This window comes from Protopterus annectens, chromosome 10.part0, assembly GCF_019279795.1.
Source record: "Protopterus annectens isolate FY-2018-M chromosome 10.part0, PAN1.0, whole genome shotgun sequence".
NCBI lineage: Eukaryota > Metazoa > Chordata > Ceratodontiformes > Protopteridae > Protopterus > Protopterus annectens.
The window spans coordinates 1,164,787,543-1,164,810,029 of record NC_056744.1 but is presented as its reverse complement, the minus strand read 5'-3'; the positions used below and the strand labels follow the sequence as shown (position 1 = coordinate 1,164,810,029).

Sequence of the window (22,487 nt, the reverse complement as noted above, 5' to 3'; positions counted from 1 at the left end):
TTCCTAAATCTTGTGGATGCTGCATTCAGCAAAATGACAGCAGCAAATACGCTCTTCACCAAATCATTACACAGGGATGAAAGTCTTCAGGGACAATTACATTAAAGTGGAGCTACAAGGCTTTCGAATACAGGTAGGAAAAGTGTCTAATATTTAATGCTGCTTAAGAAACTCAGGAAAAAAACATATCACACAATTCCTCGACCAACACTGGCTAATGGCTTCAAGTAGCAAGAAAAAATTAACTAAGTGTTAGCCTGCTAGCCAGTTAAACACCAAGCAAGCAGGAAACCAATGACTGGGAGGATCCAGTACTATAAAGGGAAATGGGACTCCTAATGAAAATGCCACACTAGTCTTCAGAAGTTGAGAAAACCCATACGTTAGGGCCTACTGCACAGAAAAAAATTAAATTATAGACAGGCAGATTACTTGTAAGTGTGGCAAACCTACTCTTTGGATGTGCAAAGCAGCATCTTCGTTTTATCACTCCTTAATTAAAAACAACAACCATCAGAAAAGGTCTCTGGTGCATTTAAAACTGTGAAAGCTTTCTACTCTGAAAACTATGCTATGCAACAATGTGTGAAAGCTTACTACTCTGCAACCATGAAGAGAATTTTGCTGAAGTAGTGGGACATAGCTCTCACTGCTACTGCAAAGTAAAAAAGGAAGGGAACAGCCCCATAACTAGTTACAGTTAAAAACAAGGGCATGAATGTTTGAGAAAAATCCACACAGCCACCCCCCCCCATTTACTTAGCTGGCTAAAACTGTTTTTAAACATATTTTGAGACGCAAACTAACCAAACAATATTAACACGTTCACATTTACAAACATTAAACATCACATAGGTTCATAGGTTCATACTAGGCTATCTGCCCAAGGGCATTTATAAGCCTAGCCCATAGTTATTTGGCTTTCGCCACCCCTTTAGTTTGAATAAAACTATGCCTATTATTTTGCTGTGCCTCTGTCAAGCAGTGACACTGAAGTAATCCCTGGGGTATATCTGCGATCCCCCATCCATTGGTCAAGATTCCTCTTGAACAAGGCCAGCTAGGTGCTCTGCCTCACATGTACCGGGATTTTGTTCCACAGCATAGGGAGTCTCTGGGTGATGAATCTGTCCCTCCAGCACGTTCTATTAATAACCGTGTCAAGGTTTAAGTCTCCCGCCCTTGTGGTTCTGAGGGATCTAGATTTTTTGAGGTGAAGCATATTCATCAAATCAGGGTTTGACATGGCCTTGTATGTCAGGCAGAGGTCACCTCTGAGCAAGCGGTATGAGACTGAATAGAGCTGGAGTTCTTTCAGTCGGGCAGCATAAGACATATTTTTGAGACCCTTTATCCTTTTGGTGAGGAACTTTTGGGGCCTTTCCAGCTGCTGCAGGTGTCGGGTCAGATACATTCCGAATGGGGCATTGTACTCAATCATAGGTCTAATGAGTGATGAGTACAGGGGGACGATGACCTCCCTTGATCTAGATGTGAATCCCTTCATGATCAGGTGGGCAATGTAGAAGGTTTTCCTAACCACTTTAGCAACATGAGTGTCAAACGAAAGGCTACTATCAACCTGGGTCCCCAGATCCCTGATGACTTCTTCTGTGCTCAGTGGATTGCCACCTATATGGTAGCTAGGGGTAACCTTGTTTTTCCCGAAGGGTATGACTATGCATTTCTTGGCATTTAACTTTAGGCCATGGCTCTGGCACCAGTTATCCGTTTCTGTGAGGCCCTTCTGAAGGATATCTGTGTCAGATGTGTTTTCGACTATGGCGCCCAGTTTGCAGTCATCTCCAAACTTTGTCAGCCATAACCCTCCTGTGTTTGCTTGTACTTCAGAAAAGTAGATGCCGAACAAGAGTGGACCCAGGACTGAGCCCTGTGGGACACCACTTGTGACAGGCTTTGAGTCTGACATGGCTCCAGCAACTCTGACCCTGTGGGTTCTGTCACTAAGCCAGTTTGCAACCCATCTTGTGATGTATGGGTTTACATTCAAGCTGATGAGTTTTTCGATGATACCTGAGTGGGGTATTGTGTCGAAGGCCTTTGCCAGGTCAAGATAGGCTGTATGGACTGCCTTTCCCTCATCAATGGCCTTGGTGACTGTCTCGAAAAAATCAACCAAGTTTAAAAGGCATGATCTGCCTTTGACAAAGCCAAACTGGGTTGGATCCAAAGTCTGCAAGTTCCCTATGTCTTTATTTATGAGTTCCATTATGATCCTCCCCATGGCTTTGCAGATAAGGCTTGTCAAGCTAATGGGACGGTAATTTCCAGGGTCGGTGGAGGCACCGCCCTTGTGAAGTGGGACCACAGTCGCGTCGCCACTCCTTGGGTACGTATCCTGAGGTGAGGCTAAGATTAAACAGCTGTCCTAACTGCGGGTTTAATTCCTCATTGAGTTCGTGGAGCACACAGCTGGGGACACCATCCGGTCCCATGGATGCTGTGTTTTTTGCTTTGGAGAGAGCAGTTCTCACCTGGGCGTTGGAGATGTTTGGGGGCTACAATCCTCTGGTATAGATATCTCTCCTTTTGGGGGGGAGGGGGGAGAGAAGTTTGCACTGAACCTGTCAGCCAGTATGTTGGCAATGTGTGTAGGTTCAGTAATCTTCACATCATTTTGAACTAATTCTGAGCATATCTGGGAGTTTCCTCCTAGGTTTCTAACATAGCTAAAGAAGGCCTATACATTGTCTAGGCAGTATTGCGGAAATTCCTACCTTCTTAAAGCTCCTTCCTCCTCCAAAACATTTTTCTGCATGCGTTGTTCCCACAAATTCAATTTTTTTATGTAATTTACTCCCACCCTTTTCTAAAGTTCCCACTTCCAGTTTTTGTAACTCTATTGCAATATTAACCACATCAAGTATAGTTGGTTTAGATTTTAATTTCCATTTTATAGTAATTGGGTTTTTGGCAGCCTTCAGAATTAAACTTAGGTCTTCCTATGTTGTAAACAATTCCGATCCTGTATCCGAACTAAAAAAAAAAAAAAAAAACACACAAAGAAAAAAAAATAATTTCCTTAGTTACACTCATTTGCTCATCCATTATTCCCAACTGCAGGGAATTTTTAAAGTCTGCCAACTCATTACAATTGCAACACAGGTTCTTAGTTACCTCTTTCTTCCCCATCACAGTCTTTAGGTATTAGAGCCACCTTGGTTTTCCAGAATGGTTTATGTCCCCCTCCCCTTTTAAAATACCAGATTTTATCACTTTCTTCCCCCCTAGCATCCAAACTTCCACATGAACATTTACTCCTGGAGACTTTCTTTAGACTGGTTGCACGTCACCATTTTAATCTCATCTCCCCCTATCTTAACTGTTGGTTGCTGAATGTCATCTACCTCTAACCTTGGCATGTTTAAGTCTTCTATAAATATTTCCATTTGTACGTCTTTATTTTCCCCACTTCTGATTTATATAAAATTTTCATAAAAATTTCCAAAAACACCCCTAAAGGATCTCTGGTTATTTTTCTGGTCATAGGCTCCTCAAGTTAGGCAACAGCCCTTTTTTTCTGTTACTTACATCATTGTACCTAAAAAAATGTGTGTGCTCCAAAGTCAGCTATACACAGCTACTTAACAGCAATGTTCGTATTATCCAGGTACTCCCCGATTTTCTCTTAAGCACACTGCATTTGTGCCTCCTGTTGTTTTGAGATACTCCCTTGATTTTATAATACTTCAATCTTTTGTCACACACACTAATTTTTTTTATTACTTCTTAACCAGATTTCTTTTATTTCTACCCTATTTTTAAACCCCACTTTCATTTTATCCCACTGACTAGCTACATCTGGAGAACTTTCTAGATTATCTAAATTCCAGGATACTTTCCACTACCCATTCTTTAAATTTCTCTCTAAGAAGTAGGTGGGGAAGCAACAGTCTCTCATCTTTATTTCAATAATTACCAAGGTAAAAATGCAGTGTAATGGTGTAGGATCCGAAATAGTTATCGGATGTGCATTAAAGTTCTCAATGAAATGGACATGTTCCTGTGAAATAATTTCAGTCAAGTCTATTCCAGTAATTGTAACTTGGGAAACAATATATAAATTCTCTCAAAGTTCCTGCTACTGAATTCATGCCTTTTGTATTTTCCCTTCTTAGCTACCCAGATACATCCTCATTGTTGCAAATCTAATTCCAGTCCCCACTTACAAGGAATATTCCCTGCTGAAAGCGGATTTCTCCCAAAAATTGTTTAAGCTCCAAAATAGCAGTTTTATGTGGAATATAAATTGGTTAAAACAATCTTTATCCAACCCTCAACTGACAAGACAACAGTTGGTATGGTCTGGCCAAGTGATCATGGCATGGAAGTGATAAATATGGGAAATGGACACTGTTTAAAGGCAAAGTGCTACACGTCACTGTCTCACAAAGCTGCCAGTAATGTATTTTACCAACAAAACTTTTCCTTCTGAAAGCAGTACTGGGAGAATGTGTTGTAGCACTGATGAGACGCACACAAACCGTATGCAATCCAGAGTCCACAGTTGCTGTTGCGTCTTTCGGCTTTTCCCGGTTAGGGGTCGCCACAGCGGAACTCCGGTCCGCTAATGATTGGTAGTTGATTTTTACGTGCCGAGTTACCAGCCCTGATGCACAGCCTTCAACGAAGGTACGCCCATTCACACATGTCTCCACGCAGAAGACGCTCTAGCTGAGAATCGAACCGGACAGCGTCTTACTGTGAGGTGACAACGCTACCGCAGCACCACTACTGCGGGTAGTCCACAGTCATGAAAACAAAAGCTAATAATCTAGACACCACACTGGCATTCTTGTGAAATCCAAGTTTAGTTCTCAACTAGAAAGTCTTTCTTTCGTTCCCCCATACAAATTTTAGCTGCATTAACTTTTAAATGGACATATACTTTATGAAACCATCCCAAAGGTTCCACTGTGTCACACTAGTAGATGAAACTGACAATTCAGTTCATCGTGAAAAAAAAAATCGTTTGGCTTGAGGTCTGATGACTCTCTAACCACAGATTTGCACACCAAGAATTAAAAGGGTTCATTTTTGTTAAACACTGCATCCACATACAAATCAATTCATTACCACAGGAGAAAAAAGAATGGCAAGGCTTGCTCAAATCTTGCTGGTGTACATAACCACTGTAAGTATCACAGCCAATGAGATTTATCTGAGGTGGGATTATTACTAACTGAAAACGAAGGACAGACAAAAACAACCCCATCATAACACCAATGGGGCACTTTATTTATTTTTATTTATTTATTTTACATTTGTTGACCAGGATAGTCCGACTGGATGCATGTCCATTTTCAGTGGAGGCCCGGGGAGAAAAGCTCCAAGGGTAAGCAGATACAGCATTACATAATACCAGCATTACATATTACAAACAGACTATTTACAGAGATTACAAAAGTAAGCAAGTTAAACAAGTTCCACAGGTTACAGTTAATCCTGAGCACAAGTCAGGATTAAATTAAATTACACAGTAAACTGGTTAACAGGTTTTTACACATTCTAGAGAGTTAGCCAGGCTTGATACATTGACATAGCCAGTTAAGTGACAAATGTTGTTAGAGTCTAGTTTTAAAATTGACCCAAGGTGGAAAGTAAGGTAATATCAGCTGGAAGAGAGTTCCAGGATCTACTTACAGAGTTTGCAAAGAGAGAATCACCGGCTGTGTTATTAATTTTGCTAGTCTGAATTAGTAGTTTGTTAGAGGATCGAAGCAGTCTAGAATTGTTATAGGGGGTGATAATATTTTTAAGTGCAGGAGTATTGTCCGTATTTATAGAGGATTTTATAGGCCATAATCAGTTGGTTATACTAGATTAGGCTGGGTAGTTCAAGCCAACCAAGGTAATTTAGACGGATGCAATGATGTGTCCTAAAAGGCAGCCCAGTGGCAAACCTGGCAACGTGGTTGTAGCAAATTGAGAGTTTGTTAAGGACAGTCTTGTTTAAATTTGAGAGTAGAGGGGAAGCATACAGAAGGGTTGAAAGAAGGTGAGAGCGAGCTATGGCAATTTTAGCTGGAGGAGTTAGGAAGGCTTTTATTCTGTAAAGTGACCCTAGTTTTTTATTGATGGTTTTGATAGTTTGGTTAACATGTCATCATAGACAATAATCTAAAATTTGACATACACCTAATAGTTTTGTAGATGGGTCAGGGGAGATTATTGTGCCATCATTTGATTTTATGGTAAAGGTGAAAGCAGTAGATCTACGTGTTGGTGAAAATAACAGCAACTTAGTTTTTTGGGGATTTAGGATCAGACGATGTTCAGAAAGCCAGTTTTCTATTGTATTAAAGGTGGTCTGGGTAGCTGACCATAACTCTACTGGAGATGTGGCTGAGCAAATCAGAGTAGAGTCATCAGCATATTGGATACAGCTGACTTTTGGGATGACAGTATAAAGGTAGTTAATGAAGATGGAAAACAGCAAGGGACCTAGTATAGAGCCTTGTGGTACTCCAAGGGTGTTAGGTAGAAGGTTAGAGAGTTTGTTCTGCCAGAGGACAGCCTGCTGTCGACCATTCAGGTAGGATTGAAACCACTGGAGGGCTCCAGTATCTAGACAGAATGCTTGCAGGGTGTGGATTAAAAGTTGGTGATCAACCATATCGAATGCCTTGGAAAGATTCAAAAAGAGGGCTGAGGGGTGTTAGTAAAGGCTAGGAGGGCTAAAGTAGTGCTGTGATGAGGACGGAAGCCATGCTGAGTGTCTGCCATAAGGCGATTTTGGATTAGGTTGTGCATGAGTCGTCTATGAATATATTTTTCCATAATCTTTGCAAGTGGAGAGAGTATAGCTATTGGCCTATAATTGGAGAATTCAGTAGAGCTGCCTCCTTTGTGAAGTGGGATTACATACGATATTTTCCAGATGGTGGGAATTTTAGCTTCTACTATGGTTCGATTGATTAGTATTGAGACGGGGTAAGCAATAGCATCAGCTGATTTTTGTAGGTACTCGGCAGGGAGTTGATCAGCAGAAAGTGTAGTGGGTTTTAATTTTTTGATCAAGGTACGTATAAGTGAAGTGGCGACTGGTTGGAAACTGAACGCAAGTAGGTTTCTAGGGGTGCTACTTTCAGGACCAGGGGAGCTAGGAGGTAGTTGGCTAGCTAGGGCTTGAACTGTCTCAGTAAAGAATCTGTTAAAACTATCAGAAACATCTTCAGGAGTTTTATCAATAGTAGTAGCAGGGATTGGCGTTGAAGTTTGTCCAGGATATAGTAGATTATTTAAACCTGCCCAAAACTTCTGAGGGTTATTTTGATTTACTGTCTGTAAATTACAGTAGTACTGTTTTTTGTCTTTTAAAATTGATTTTTTGGTTTCGTTCCTGGATTGCCTGTATTTAATGTGATCTTGAGGGTCTTTAGAAGAACGCCATAAAGCCCATGCTTTGTTTCCAAGGGTAATTTTGAGTTTAGACTCTATAGAAAGCCACGGTGCAGTTTTTGCCTTGGTTCTCTTTGAACGAACAGATGCATGCAAATCAAGGATCTCAAGGAATTTGTTGTTAAAGTATGCTACTGCTTCATCTAAGGGGAGGGGTTTTAGAATAGACCAATTACATGAGTTTAGTTCTTGTTGGAATTTGGCAGGGTCAAAGTTTTTATTGTTTCTAACCTTTCTGAGTAAGGGTTGTTGGGAATTAATGGTTTTGTGCTTAATTACACATGTGAGAAGGTGATCGCTTAGGTCATTAAGAAGGGTACCAGAGGTGTACAGTTGGGGGTGACTGTTTATGAGCACCCAGTCAAGTATACTTTTTTTGGTTGGGTTTACCTATCCTGGTAGGGGTGGATATGATTTGTACAAATGCATGCAGGTTACTATGGGTGGTTGGGGATTCTGAGGAACAGGTGCCCCAGTCTATGTTAAAGACTCCAATTAGTAGGGTTTCTTGGGGGTAGTGACATGACAGCCGGTGCAGGATATCTTCAAATGTAGATATATTGTTACCTGGGGGAATGTACATAAAAATAAATGCATTAATATCATCTGTAAGTTGCAATTTGGTGGCAAGAACCTCTGAGTTATTAATCTGAGGAGGTTGTATTACATCTATGGTGACATTCAACTCAGATTTATAGAGTACAGCTACCCCACCCCCCTTCCTCGAAGCACGATCCAGCCTGTGTATGTTGTATCCAGGTGGTAACACTTCATTGTCTTTAGTGTTAGGTTTTAACCAGGTTTCAGATAAACAGATAATCTAAGGGGAGTGGACATCCAGAAGTGCATGCAATTCATGTACCTTGTTATTAATGCTTCTAATATTGAGATGACAAGACTAGGAGAGTTATAGTTGGCCTATTAATTGTAGGTTTGTAGCTTAGATTATAAGTAGAGGGGGTATGTGTATCTGAAGTGAGTGGGCCAGGGTTGGGGTGAATATCACCACCAAGTATTAGGTTGAGTCTATACTTGGTGATGAACTTCAGGAATTTGTTTATTAGTTTGTGGCAGTGTTTGGATCTAGAGCTAATGTGCCTGGGGTTGAGATGTTGATAGACTGAACAAGATGTTGGATAGGATCTGGTGCTGTAAGTATGGTTGAAGGTGGAAGGATTTACAACTGGGGTGATAGTATGGCCTTTTGGGACCTGAAATCCCGTGAGAAACTGGTTTTCATACAAGGTAAGGAGGTATGGCGTGAACAAGAGAGGTAGTAAAGAGGAGTATATCATTATATGTGATTCAGCTAGTGAGTTAAGGAACTGTTTTACCTGGTGATGCAACACCAGAAGATTGAGTGGTGAGGTAAAGGTACTGGATGGGAGAATGCCAGATGAAAGCTAATAGGTGCTATTAAAATGTAGGTAGTAGAATGGGGGTGGGTGGAATTATCCCAGATGAAAGCAGATATGATCTAGAAAGTGGGGGAGTGGCTATAGTACTATAAATTTAGAGGTACTGGGGGCGGGAGGGAATTGGGGGCAGGGAGGGCGAAGGAGCCGAAGCGAGGGCGAACGTAGCAGGGCTATTGCAGTTTACAAGGTTTCCTAAGGTGTCCTAAAGCTATAAAGTTAAGTAGTACAGCTCTTAATGTAAGAGTCAATTTACTTCAGTTACAGGGGAAGGAGGCAACCACTCAAGTAGAAACAAAGAGCCCTATGGCTGACCAATATGGTGACCTGCTTAATTACAAAGCACTGTAAGTGAAAGCTTAACAAATGCTGTTTGTATGTAACCTACTCTGTTTAAATGTTGAGAGAAACAGATTGCAGTCCTGTAGACACCGTTTTGTAGGGAACTGTAGAGTTCAACTAGGAAATGAGAAAAGCAGAAATTCTAGGGTAAGCATGAAGGCAACAGGCAGTTATGATAATAATGCATTCAGAAAGGTTTGGTGGGGTAAAGTAGCATACTTCAGAATGAACTAAGATTTATAGCTAAGAAACCTAAGCAAGAGAGCAATGCAGTAAATAAACACTTGCCAGATTTTACAGATATACCAGAAAAACTAAATCAATTATTCACAATTGCACAACTGGAAAATTGCCAGTAAAAGCACTTCAGGTATAGCTAGCCAAAGTTATTCAAGTCATAAAAGCACTTCTTCAATGTGTGTGTGCAATTTAAACATGAAAAAACACATGCAGCAAGGAGGAGCTCTGATTATACACTTTCTCTAGGTAAAGGTTCAGTTTAAACACAAATATTACCACAGAAATTCAGTAAAGTCACTAGCTACTTATAGAGCCTCTGAAAACAACTGAGCAGTCTCTGCAGAACCAGAATTTAGCAGCAGGTCATTCAGTTACACAAACAGTAAAAGATCCAAAACATCCAAAATACTTACACAGTGGTCCCTGGCATGAAGGAAATCAAATAGTTCTTGTGTACATTCCTCTTCAGTATGTGATCGAGATGATACTCTGGCTTCACACAGTTCTAATTCAGCTCGTGCTTTCACACATTTCTCTATTTGTTCACACTGTTCCCTTACTGTTGTTAAGGGGTCCTGAAAGGTTAAGGAAAATAATTAAAATGGCAGACAATGATAGCACCAAAACAGCAGCAATTCTATTATAATAATCCAAAAAGCAAAAAACACACATACTGCATACAAACCACACAGCAGATTCTCCTTTTGAGTGCTTTTGTTCAACTTAAAACAGAAACATTTAAATTAACCCCCCCCCCAATTTCTACCTGGTATTGGAGCGCTGCATGCTCTGGCCCACCTCTCAGTTCAGTGCCACTCTCCATTTGGTAGTTATGCATTGACTGTTGGTCTTCTCTCATGAAACAGAGAAGCACCTTTTTGCTGGAGGTTTCAACTTGACCTCTTCCAGTTTCCCCAAATCCTCTTCAAACTTATCTTCTGCTGTCCTGCACAAGTGCCCGAACCACCGTAATCTGTTCTTTGACCTTCTCTGCAACTGGAGCTACTATGGCTTCTGCTCTGACATCATAATTTCTTTGTCCTGCAGCGCACATCCTACCACCCATCTCAGGCACTTGAAATTTCCAATACAGTCAGCTTCCTCAGCTTCTCTTACCAAAGATTGTGCAATAATTAAGTTCTGGTCACACCATCTTATCCACTTTACTTTTCAGCTTCTTTGGCTTTCTTCTCACTCGCTATCCTTATCAATCTGTGTCAACTGGACTGCAGTCATTCAGATTCTAGCTCTGGCTTCCTTATTCAGACTTCCCCTCTACTCAACCACCAGATACAAGAAACCTGAAGCTGATAATCTGGACTATTTGCCCTTAATCACAAACTTTCATCTTTCTCAGATTCCCCCATTTGCTGACACGACAACTTTCTGTACTCTTTCAATCCAGTTTCATCGCATGCACCTTCAGCAAAATGATAAAAAGGAATGGAATGTAAAACTGAAGTTCCTGTTCAGAGTCTGCAAGTAATACCACACTGCCTGCATATGGGAACTTTTACCACAATGCCTGCATATGGGAACTTCTGATATATCCCCTCTGACCCATTTGCTAATAAAAAAAAATTATCAGTATGAACAGCAGTGGGCTCAGAGCTTTAACCATAAAGCACACCTACTCCCACTGCACCCCCCCCCCCCACGAGTAAGTTTACTGTTCATACCTTGTCATTGCAAATGGGTAGAATTAGTGCAGGCTACGTTTCCAGGACTATGAAGATTGCAGGACTACCCTAATCAGCTTTCACTAAATCAACAAACAGACAGTCACTCATAGCTTCCTCTCCACTATCTGTATCATTGCAAACATCAGGTCTGTTGTGCTGCATCCTGACTTGAATCCAAACCGCTCGTGCTACATCCTGACTTGAATACAAACCACCCATCTTAAAAGGATATACAGAAAAGTAGAAAGTTATCCATTACCCTCACGCTGTGTGAAAGAGTTTGATACCTTATTCTAAACTGTGAATTTCCCCTTTTGTTCTTCTACACTGGCACTAGGATACTTATTCCCACAGTCATTTGGGATCCTCATTTCTCTTCCTACTGCTGTGAGTACCCCAAAAGCTATTTCACCCCTAACAGACCCAACATCTTGATTACATCTGCATGCCTTCATCTGTGCCTGCTGCTTTTCCCATCTTAAACTTTCCTTAGTGCCGTTTTATTTCTTCTAGGGTGGGCTCTTTATCCTCTTTAATCATAGGCTGTGCAGGCAACATTACAGCTTCTGCTGATTTTCCTCATTCAGAGGCTACTGGAAGCACTCCTTTCATCTGCCTCTGATGTCCTGTGGACCTGTGAGCAGGCTGTTGCTGGCATCCCTAATGAATGATCTCTGAAAAGTCATTATCTTTGTCCATGCGTTGCAACCGGATACAATTTCTGTGCATCACTTGCAGAGTCACCAAGCCCGAACACCATAGCTAATGCCTTGTTCTTTATTAATTTAACTGCCCTCTCAGAATCTGAGTGCCAACCAGTATTTCTTCTTCGCTTGGTCAGTTTTTTCTAGCTCCCCTTTTTTCCTGCACAACTTTCTTTGGATAACTTCCTTGAGTCCTGCATTCCTCCACCAGCTTTTCTTGTATACTCTATTTCCATACCTGGCTTGGCCATATATCTGTTCTATAGTCATCAAACATGCTGTGTTGAGATGTCATTCTACTTCAACCCTACACTTCCCATGTTCTGCAAAGCTACAAGAGCCCCAAGTATTTTTCTGAACTCTTTATGCTTTTACAAATTCCGGGTCTTCGTCTTGACCTTACAGCCTTCTCAGTTCACTGCTTGCAGCAGACTGTGGTGTGTGTGTGTTGACCGGCTCACTGGGGAGCTTTGTAGTATCTGCTTCAACCCCAATGCCCTTTCCATACGAGGAAGAAGTCAAGCAAAGTTGCTGACCACACCTGTATGTGATCTTGACTGTCACTTGCTGAAGCACAAGTTTGCCTAATAATGTTGACAACCATTATCCAATCTGCCAAAAAGAAGTCTAAAATGGCCTCTTCTGTACTCCTCTTGACCTGTACTTGTGGACCAAGGAAGTCTTCATACCCTGTTCTGACAGTTTCATTAAATATCGAGACAAACAAAAAACATTATGTACAGCAACCAACCATGAACAATATACTTTTGTACTTTAGTGTTGCAATCACATTAGCACCCCCCTTTTCATCTAACAAAATATATTTCCTGTACCAAACTTGACACTGCTATCTCTGTACTAGTTATAATCAAAACGTTTAAAAAAAAGCTGCAAAAGCAAGATCCAACTATGTAGTTATGTATGCTTCACCAGCCAAAAACATTTGTAGGGGAAATAAGGCACCAATGTCTTCTTTTCTAATTATTTAATATTCCACAGCACCACAGCAACACTGCAACCAGGTACAAGCCAAGATACTGCGTTTTCGTTTAGATCACTTCCTCGGATGTGACTGAATGAATACTGAACTTTCTGTTCACTATAAATACATTCACTAGTCACCATAATTAGGTAATTAAGCAATCATTGATACAACTAATCAATTGAAAGAGCTTAGGTAAAAAGCTTGTCTACCCACACTCTATTGGGAAATTACTTGTTCACTAGAAACGGTTTAAAAAACATACATTTCATTATAAAACACTTCTAACGATTTAATACATATTCTTTAAATACTTAAAAACATTATTTTATTTACTAAGCTTAAAAATACTTTGATTAAAATTATTTAAATAAATCAAATACATATTTCCTAATCTAACAGTGCCATCTACTGGCTAAAATGGAAAAACTTTTTTTAAAAACTAAAAGAACCTTACTAGCCTGAACAGTACATATATACATAAATGAATGAATAAAATCATCTTCCTCCTTTTGAAATACAAAATTGCAATCCATGACGCATAATACATATTATAAAAATGATAATAATGTACAAACTGATGGTAGTTGAAAAATAATAAAATAATCAGAGCTTAGCCGCTCTCATTTTTAGAACTGGGGCAATAGATAGGCTGTCATTCAGCCCAGGGAATTTATTGGCCTCTAAATATATTTGCCATAAAAGTTCCTTATATTCAATTGATGTTTCCCAGGGACCACCTCTTACATCCCTGCCAACTACTTCTAATACAAAAAAAGTGAAAGAGGCTTGCTCGCAGTTCACTTTATGTCTATATAGAGCATTATTGACACACTGATTCTTAATGTCATAATAGTGCTCATAGACTCTATTCCTTAGCTTTCTCTCAGATTTTCCTACATAAAATGCTTCGCACATTTTACACAAAGCTAAGTAAACAATGCCACTAGTTTGACAATTCGCAAAATGTTTGCTTTGGATCAGCATATCCCTACTCTTTATGTAGATAGTACCCCTAGGTACAACATGGGCACACTGATTACACCTACCGCATTTAAAAGTGCCAACTCTTCCCTCTTTAATATTGCCATTATTCCCTTTACTTTCAAAAAAATTTTTAAGGCTTTTACCTTTTCTGTATGTACATTTTAAAGGGGAAGAAACAAAATATCCAAATCAGAGATTTCACCAAATTTAGCCCATTCCTTTTCCATCATATTTCTGATTTTTTGGGCTTCTCCACTAAAGTCCATTACAAAATTGCTAATACCATCATATTGTTCATTTTGCTGTTGTTCTGTTTGCCAGTTCATTAAACCTAAAATCGGTTTAAATTTATTAACCCTTCCTATCTTTACCTCTTCCTCTATTTCCTTTATTAATTTATAAGGGTACCCTCTGGCTAAGAACATTCCCCTTAATTTATCACACTCATCAAGGAAATCTGTTTCTCTTGAAGTCATTCGGCTCCCCCTCACATATTGTCCTTTAATAATACCCTTCTTTTGGTGGTGGGGATGTGCACTATTATATGCAAGAAATGAATTCGAATAAGTCTCTTTTCTATAAACTCTAGAGAAAAAGTTGTCATCTCCCTTTCCTATAAAGATATCCAGGTATTTTAAAGAAACTTTGTCCATCACATATGTAAATTTCAAAAAATTTACAGAAAGACTAATGTATTCATAAAAGGCCATAAATTCCTTCTCAGTCCCTATCCACAGAAAACACATATTGTCAAGGAACCGTTTATACAACTTCCAACAAATTTTATAGGGGGAATTCAATATATACTTAAGCTGAAAGGATAATGTTGGTATAAATAGGGGCACATCTTGCCCCCATTGCTACCCCTTTTGTTTGCTTGAAAAATTCCCCTTCATAATGTAAATAATTGCTGCTTAAGACTAGTTCCATCAATGTCAAAATCAAGTAAAAATCATTATTACTGAATTTTCCAAAATTTACCAGAGCTTCCTCAAACCATTGCAGTCCTTCCTTATGGGGGATGGAAGAAAAAAGGTCTACTATATCCATAGTTATAAAAATAACATCTTTATCAAAGATTTCCTTGTTGAGGTTTTGTAATAAATCCCAAGAGTCCTTCACTATACCAGACCCTTCCTTTACCACATCTTTTAATTTTTCATCCAGCCATTTAGCTAGAGGTGCCGTTACAGAGCCTTCAGATGCCACTATTGGTCTCATTGGCGGATTGTCTACATCTTTGTGCACCTTAGGCACCCCGAAAATAGTAGGGACTCTGGGTTTGACCACATTTAAATATTTAAACATATTTAAGTCAATTGAACCCTCAAGCAACAAATCATTCAAAGCCAGCCAAATTTTCTTATTTCCAATGTTAATTTCATTTATTGATGCCCTTTCATATCTGTCCTCATTTTCCAAAACTTCCATCATTTTAGTTTCATAAAATACCTGGTCCATTATAACTGTCCCCCCACCCTTATCAGGTTTTATTACCCTGATATCTGGGTCATTTGATAGGGTATACAACAAATCAGTTTCATCTTTGGACAAATTAGGGGCTACCCAATTCTTCGAGAGTTCATTCCTGATTTTCTTTTCCATCAACACTTCAAAATTTTTTAGTTGTGGGTTCAAAGGGGGGTTAAAAGTACTTTTTCTCCTCAAAACTTCTGTGTTAGTACTACCCGTTTTTTCACCATGAAAAATTAGGTCCACATTTTTCTTCCTAAGGAAGAGTTTTAAATCAATAATTACTTTCCTTAAATCAGCTTTCTTATTGGGAACAAATTTCAACCCCTTTGTAAATAAATTAAAATGGGTATCATTAATATCTAGGCCACTGTATTTATAAATACTATATTCACTTTTCATCCACACGTGGCCTTCCTTTATAATTTCATTAATAGAGGTTTCCCGATTTAAACCACTTACTGGTTTTCTTATTAATTCCTGTTCCTGTTGTCCCCAAACCTCTGTCCCCCATAATAGTAGTTTTTTTGAAAATTCTTTTGGCGATGTCTCTGATAATTATTCCTAATTCTTTCTGACCTTCTCAAAGGGGGGTATTCTTCATAACTGTCCCAGTTTCCTTCATTAACCAAGTCCTCACTTCCCAATTGCCCCATTTCTTCATTTTGAAAACTACCTTCATATTTCTGGAAATAAGGGTTTCTAGGTTTTGGATACTGGGACTTATCCTTATATTTCTTAACATCCATTTCCAATTTCCTACATTTTCTTTCAAAAATGCTATTAATACTTTTCTCAATACTTTGTAAAGTTGAAAAATATTTCTTTTTACTTTCCTCCACTGAAAATAACATATCATTCGTAATTAGAGTATTCACTTCTTCAATCTTTCTACTTAGGCCAAGCATCTCCCTATCATTCTCCTTGATAATTGCTTTCAAAATTGCAAAACCACAGTTATCAAAGATATCCAATAATTCAAAATGAAACTCACTTCCAATTTTAACTTTGTTAGGGTATTTACATACCCTTAAACCTTTGGGAACAATCTTTAAATTCAGGCATTCATTAAAGTATACATTCTCAAGTTCTAAGTTTTTAACTTAAACAATAACTCATCCAATACTTTTAAATTATTTTCATAAGTTAAATTCACATCATTAGTATTCAGTTTTGACACACTGTTGCCTTTAAAACAATATTTATAATTTAAAACATTTAAAACGTCCGTTTGTCTAGAATGGCCTCTTCTGTACTCCTCTTGTCCTGTACTTGTGGACCAAGGAAGTCTTCATACCCTGTTCTGACAGTTTCATTAAATATCGAGACAAACAAAAAACATTATGTACAGCAACCAACCATGAACAATATACTTTTGTACTTTAGTGTTGCAATCACATTAGCAACCCCCTTTTCATCTAACAAAACATATTTCCTGTACCAAACTTGACACTGCTATCTCTGTACTAGTTATAACCAAAACGTTTAAAAAAAAAAGCTGCAAAAGCAAGATCCAGCTATGTAGTTATGTATGCTCCTTTAGTGATCTACTCAAGTGCGCCATTATATTAATAAACCAACACAACACACCACCAACCAAAAACACCACCCAACCTCCAACCTAACACACAAAGTACAGTTCCCCTCGTTTTGCAAAGAAAAAGAGGGGTTAATCTACTGACTTTTGTCAATCTCTATCCCAAACTACTTTCTAACTTTATATTATTTACAGAAAATGGAATTCAAAGAAAATTTCACCAACTCCTATGGTATCTTAACATCACTGCTGTCACCTTGTTCATCATGCCTTCCTGTGTAGCGGCCTATTAAAACTGGAAGACAACATGCACTACTGACACAGAAGAATAAAATATTAACTACTGTCTAGGAAAACATTCTGAAAAGTGGCTTGGGTGCTCGATGGTGCAGGTAGGGAGGATAGGTGTAATCTTAGCTCACAGGTATAATATTCTACATAAAGACAGGGCAACCAATGCAGAACTAATCTTCGCCAAACTAAAAACAAAACAAAAACGCCACCCAACCTAACACACAAAGTACAGTTCTGTACACTTACCATAAATGTAGAGTGTACACACTGTTGCAGTCATTACATTTGGGTAATCTGCTGGCAGGTTGCCCTTAGTCGGCCTGAATAACAAAATCTTGGGTCCTGCGTCGGTTGCAGTCTCCTCTTTCATGACGTCAGGTCGTCAGTGGTATAAAACATGCAGCCGACGCCATTTTATTCAGTCTTTCTTGCCAATTGGTGCCCGAAGCACAAGCAGTTCGCAAGATTTTCTTTCCCCAGGTGTCAGGTGCCCCCAAATGGGGAGCAAAACCCCAAAGGCTTTTGAGTATAGTGAAGGAAAGAGAAAAAGTATAGCAAGGGGGATGGCGGGTGGGTAACCCGGACTGCAACAGTGAATACACTCCAACATCTACATTTATGGTAAGTGTACACAACTGTACTATGTTCTTCGTGTTTCACTGTTGCAGTCATTACATTTGGGTAGAATCCCAAAGCTATGGATGGCAGGATGGAACTAAACAGCATTAGGAGCGGCTATAAGGCCCTGTGGACTGCAGTGGCAAAGCCTGCCCTGGATTTGGAGAAGAGAGGTAAATTAAAATGCTTTGTGAAGGTATGAACAGAGCTCCAAGTAGCAGCTTCTAGAATGTCTTTGATTGGGACCCCTCAGAGAAAAGCTGAAGTAGAAGCAGCCCTGGTGGAAAGTGATCCGATCCCCTTGGGCACAGGTTTACCATGGTGTAAATAGCAGAAACAAATACAGTGTCTTATCCATTTAGAAATGGTCTGCTTTGATATAGCCCTCCCCTCTGATCCTGCAGCAAATGCTACCAGTAGTTGCTCGGACTTTGAGAGATTTGGTCCCATTTAAGTAGAATCTTAGTTGTCTGTGTACATCCAATGAATGCAGAATCCGCTCCCCCTTGTTCTGTGGATTTGGGTAAAATGTTGGCAGGTGAATGATCTGGTTAAGAGCCACACTGGATACCACCTTAGGATTGGTCCTGAGGGACACCCTGTCTGGGTAAAATACAATAAAAGGCTCCACTGCCATGAGAGCTTGTAGTTCTGAAACCCTTCTTGCTGAAGTGACTGCCAAAAGAAAAGATGTTTTCCAAGATAGAAATTTTATATCCGCAGTAGCTGCTGGTTCAAAAGGAGGCAGGGTGAGTTTTTCCAGCACAAAATTGAGATCCCATGCAGGAGTTGGTGCTTTTCCGTGAGGCCTTAAATTTTTGGCCCCTCTAAGATACCGTTTAAGCAGTGGATGAGAAAAGAGGGGAGGCTCACTGTTGCAATGAGCCGAGATGGCGGAGGAATGGATTTTTATTGAAGAAAAAGATAGGCCCTTGTCAAGCATCTCAGTCAAATATTGTAAAATCTGAGGAATATTGGGTTTTTGCTGTCTATTCCTCGTGTTTGGCTCCAAGCACAGAATCTCTTCCATTTATCAGCATAAGATTTTCTAGTACTAGGCCTTCTGGCCTCCAAAATGACATCATCACAGATTTACTGAGAGGTGTTGTTTGAATAATTAGTTGATTAGCCATGCTGCAAGATTCAGAGTATGGAGCAGAGTGTGCAGAATTTGATAGTTCTGCTGAGACAGTAGATGAGGTATCTGAGGCAAGTACCATGGAAGAAGGTGAGACATATTTCCTTAGAAGTGGGTGCCAGTGCTGACGAGGCCACTCCGGAGCAATTAGGATCACTTTTGGTTTTTCCTGTCTGACTTTTAATAAGATCTTGGAAAGCAGAGGCAGAGGGGGAAAGGCATAGACTTATAGGTTTTTCCAGCTGAAGGATAGAGCATCCACTTTCCATGCTCTTTTGTGAGGAGTTCTTGTGCAAAATTTGTCCAACTGATAATTTTGTGGAGACACAAATAGATCTAGGTCTGGGATCCCCCATTTCTGTGTTAACATGCTGAAGATTTGTAGATCCAGTTTACATTCGTGTGGGTCCATAAGACTTCTGCTTAGGTAGTCTGCCAGAGTATTTTGCTTTCCTGGCAAGAATTGAGCTTGAAGATGTATTTGATAAGTCAAGGCTGTGTTCCACAAAGCCATGGCTAGTCTGCAAAGGGGGTAGGAATGTGTACCCCCTTGCTTGGTTATGTACCACATAACTGTGGTGTTGTTGGTCTTTATCAGTAGTTATCCTGCATGAAGTAAATCTTTGAAGGCTGTCAGAGCATTCTGAACAGCTAGCATCTCTTTCTGGTTGATATGCAAATGCATTTGGTTTGGGCTCCATTTGCCCTGAATGCATCTCCCTGCCAGGTGGGCCCCCCAAGCATAATCTGATGAGTCTGTAGTTATGGTTTGGGTGGCAGGGGGTAGAGTGAATGACAGTCCCTGGTTTTGGTGACATGTCTCTGCCCACCAAAGAAACTCCTGTTGTAGGCTGGGAATGAGAGGAATCATTGTTTCCAGGCTGTGATAATGTTGACTCCATAAACTTTTTAGGTACCACTGAAGTTTCCTCATGTGCAGTCTCGCATATGGAATTAGTAGAATGCAGGATGTCATGAATCCCAAAGCCTGCAGAATTTGTCTTGCAGATAACTGGGTTTTTGTTGCCATTTGTTTGAAGTATGCTATCAGTTGCCTTTGTTTGTCTGGCATGAGATAAGCCATCTGGGCAGTTGTATTCAAGCTTGCACCCAGGAATGTAATTTGAGAGGGTACCAGTTGTTACTTCTTTTCGTTTATGGTGTACCCAAGGCATACTAGAGGCCTTTTTACAAACACCAGATGTTGAAGAAGGGTGTCCTTGTCCTCTGTTTGAATGAGACAATCGTCCAGATAAGGATAAATTTAAATGCTTCTTTGTCTGCAGAATGCAATAACTGGTGTCAGGCACTTTGTAAAGACCCTGGGAGCAGTAGATAAGCCAAAGGGCAGTGCAGAGAATTGGTAATGTAAAAAACCTGCTTTGAAGCCGAGGTATCTTCTGCATGATTCCCTTACTGGGATATGCAGGTATGCCTCTTTTAAGTCTAGAGTTACTAACTAAGCATTCCTGCCTAGCATAGGCAGCAGCTACTGTAGAGTCAGCATCTTGAATTTTGGAATGTCCAGGAACGTGTTCAGAATTGATAAGTCCAGTATTGGACGCCAAGAATGGTCTTTTCTGGGTACCAGGAAGAGTCTTGAATAAAAACGTTGACCTTTTTCCTTTTCTGGTACCAGATGAATAGCCCCCATATCCATGAGGGACATGACTTGTTTCTGGGCCTCCGCCCACTGGTTTTGTGGCAGATCCGGCCATCCATTTGGAAATGGCAAAGTATGGAAATGAAATCTGTACCCCTGGGATACCATGTTTAATACCCACTTGTCCTGGGTAATTAACTGCCAATTTTGAGCATGAAGTGCTAGTCTTCCCCATAAGGAGGCTGCCAAAAGATAAGTGCTTGGTGCTGGTAGAGGAAAAGTCATTGAGACTGCTTACTATAGGGTTGTACTTTGCTGCCTCCAAATTTGGAGGTGGAGGCACCCCATTGCTTTGATCTGTAAGCACCCTGTGATTGGTACCTGGAGCCTTTTGAGCGCCTGGATTTGCCCTAAGTGGCTCTGTTGGACACAGGAAAGGACCAATTTTAGTAGGCCAGTGCCTGCTGAACCTGGGTGGCTGCATTTGCAAGAAATCTTTTACAGTTTGCATAGATTTAGCTTTTTCTTCCATTTTAAAGAAAGTTGACTGAAAAACTAGTAATCCCAAGGCAAACATTCCACCAGGCAGCAATGACACCAATGTAGTTCAGTCAATCTTTTATTTAGCGCTTTTGTTAGGTAAAATTACTTCTTCAGAATACGACCTGTTTAAAAAACAAAAAAAAAAACAAAGTATAAATAATACCCCTTAACCAATCACTACAATATGCATTACATCATTTCCCCTCTTGGTGTCATTAATATTAATGCATACAAGATTTATTAAAATATACATTTAAAACCAGACAAAAGATTTAAAATGGTTAAAACATTAATAAAGATACTAATGCATATTAATATCCCAACTATAAAATTTATAAATTCATGTATAATTCATAACATGAACATAGATTTAAGTCTTAAAGAGCACAAGGAAATCTTGTTATTTAACCCTGGGGCCTGGTAAGCATTTAGTATTATTTGCCACTTCAATTCCAAAAAAATCTTCTACTGCCCCCCCCCCCCGTGGCCCCAAATCAACCGCTTCGACAACAAAAAATCTAAACCCATGCTGAGGGTGACTAATATGTTTGTAAAGGGCATTTTTTTCATTGTTTTTGTTTAATATCATAAAGGTGTTGGTAAATTCTTGATCCAAGAGCATTCTTTGTTTTTCCCACATAGTAACTCTCACATGAGTCACATAGTGCCACATATACCACCCCTTTACTGTAACAATAATGCTTTTTCCCCGGTTTTTATACTTCCAAAATTCTTGATTTTAATGCTCACAGATTCCAACATATAAAGACATTGGGGCACCTTCCACACTTGAAACTCTCACCTAGCTGCCCAAAATTCTTGTTTTTCCTTTCTAATAGTCCTTTTTAACGAGGTATCTTTCTTATAGACCACAACAGGTTTGTCCCCTATTTTTTCTTTAACATCAATGTCCATATGGAATAGTCTTCAATATTTGTTGATAATGTTCTTAATATCATAAAAATTGGATGTAAAAGTCAGTGTTACTGCATGTCCAAAACTGTCTCCCGATTCTTTTCATCACCTATTCTATCAGAATTCTCCTTAGCTAAGAGGGGGAAAAAGTGCCCACTTGTCCTTTTATTTTTAACCATGTCATTCATGAACATCTCAGGGTACCCTCTCTTCTCTAACATATCCTTCATAATGTCGTATTCAGTTTTAAAATCATCAGGTTCAGACACCATCCTGGCTAATCTTACATATTGGCCTTTTACCAGTGCCTTCTTTTGGTGCAATGGGTGCCAGCTCATGAAGTATAATAAAGAAGTTGAATAAGTTGGTTTTCTATACAGTCAGGAAGTGAAACATTCTCTTTCATAATCTTTCGTGATGGTGACATCCACGTAATTGACTAAATCAAGATCTTTGTTCATGGTAAATCTTAAGAAAGTAGTAGTTTCATTAATGAAAGTGAAAAACCTATTCAGGTCATATTCACTCCCCTTCCTTAACAGGACAATATCATCCAGATACCGCCCATACAGTACTCATGAAGTCCTGAATT

The 22,487-nt window shown here is 39.7% G+C and overlaps 1 protein-coding gene across 2 annotated transcripts in view; it reads right to left on the bottom strand.

Annotated features, from left to right (window-relative positions):
- The window catches only part of LOC122813535 (cytochrome b-c1 complex subunit 6, mitochondrial), a 159,737-nt gene that overhangs the window by 70,648 nt on the left and 66,602 nt on the right, over window positions 1–22,487 (bottom strand). For both annotated transcript variants that reach the window (XM_044085907.1, XM_044085908.1), the window contains one exon: window positions 9,833–9,994. In XM_044085907.1, the coding sequence (XP_043941842.1) occupies window positions 9,833–9,994 (162 nt within the window). The remainder of the gene's footprint in view (window positions 1–9,832; window positions 9,995–22,487) is intronic.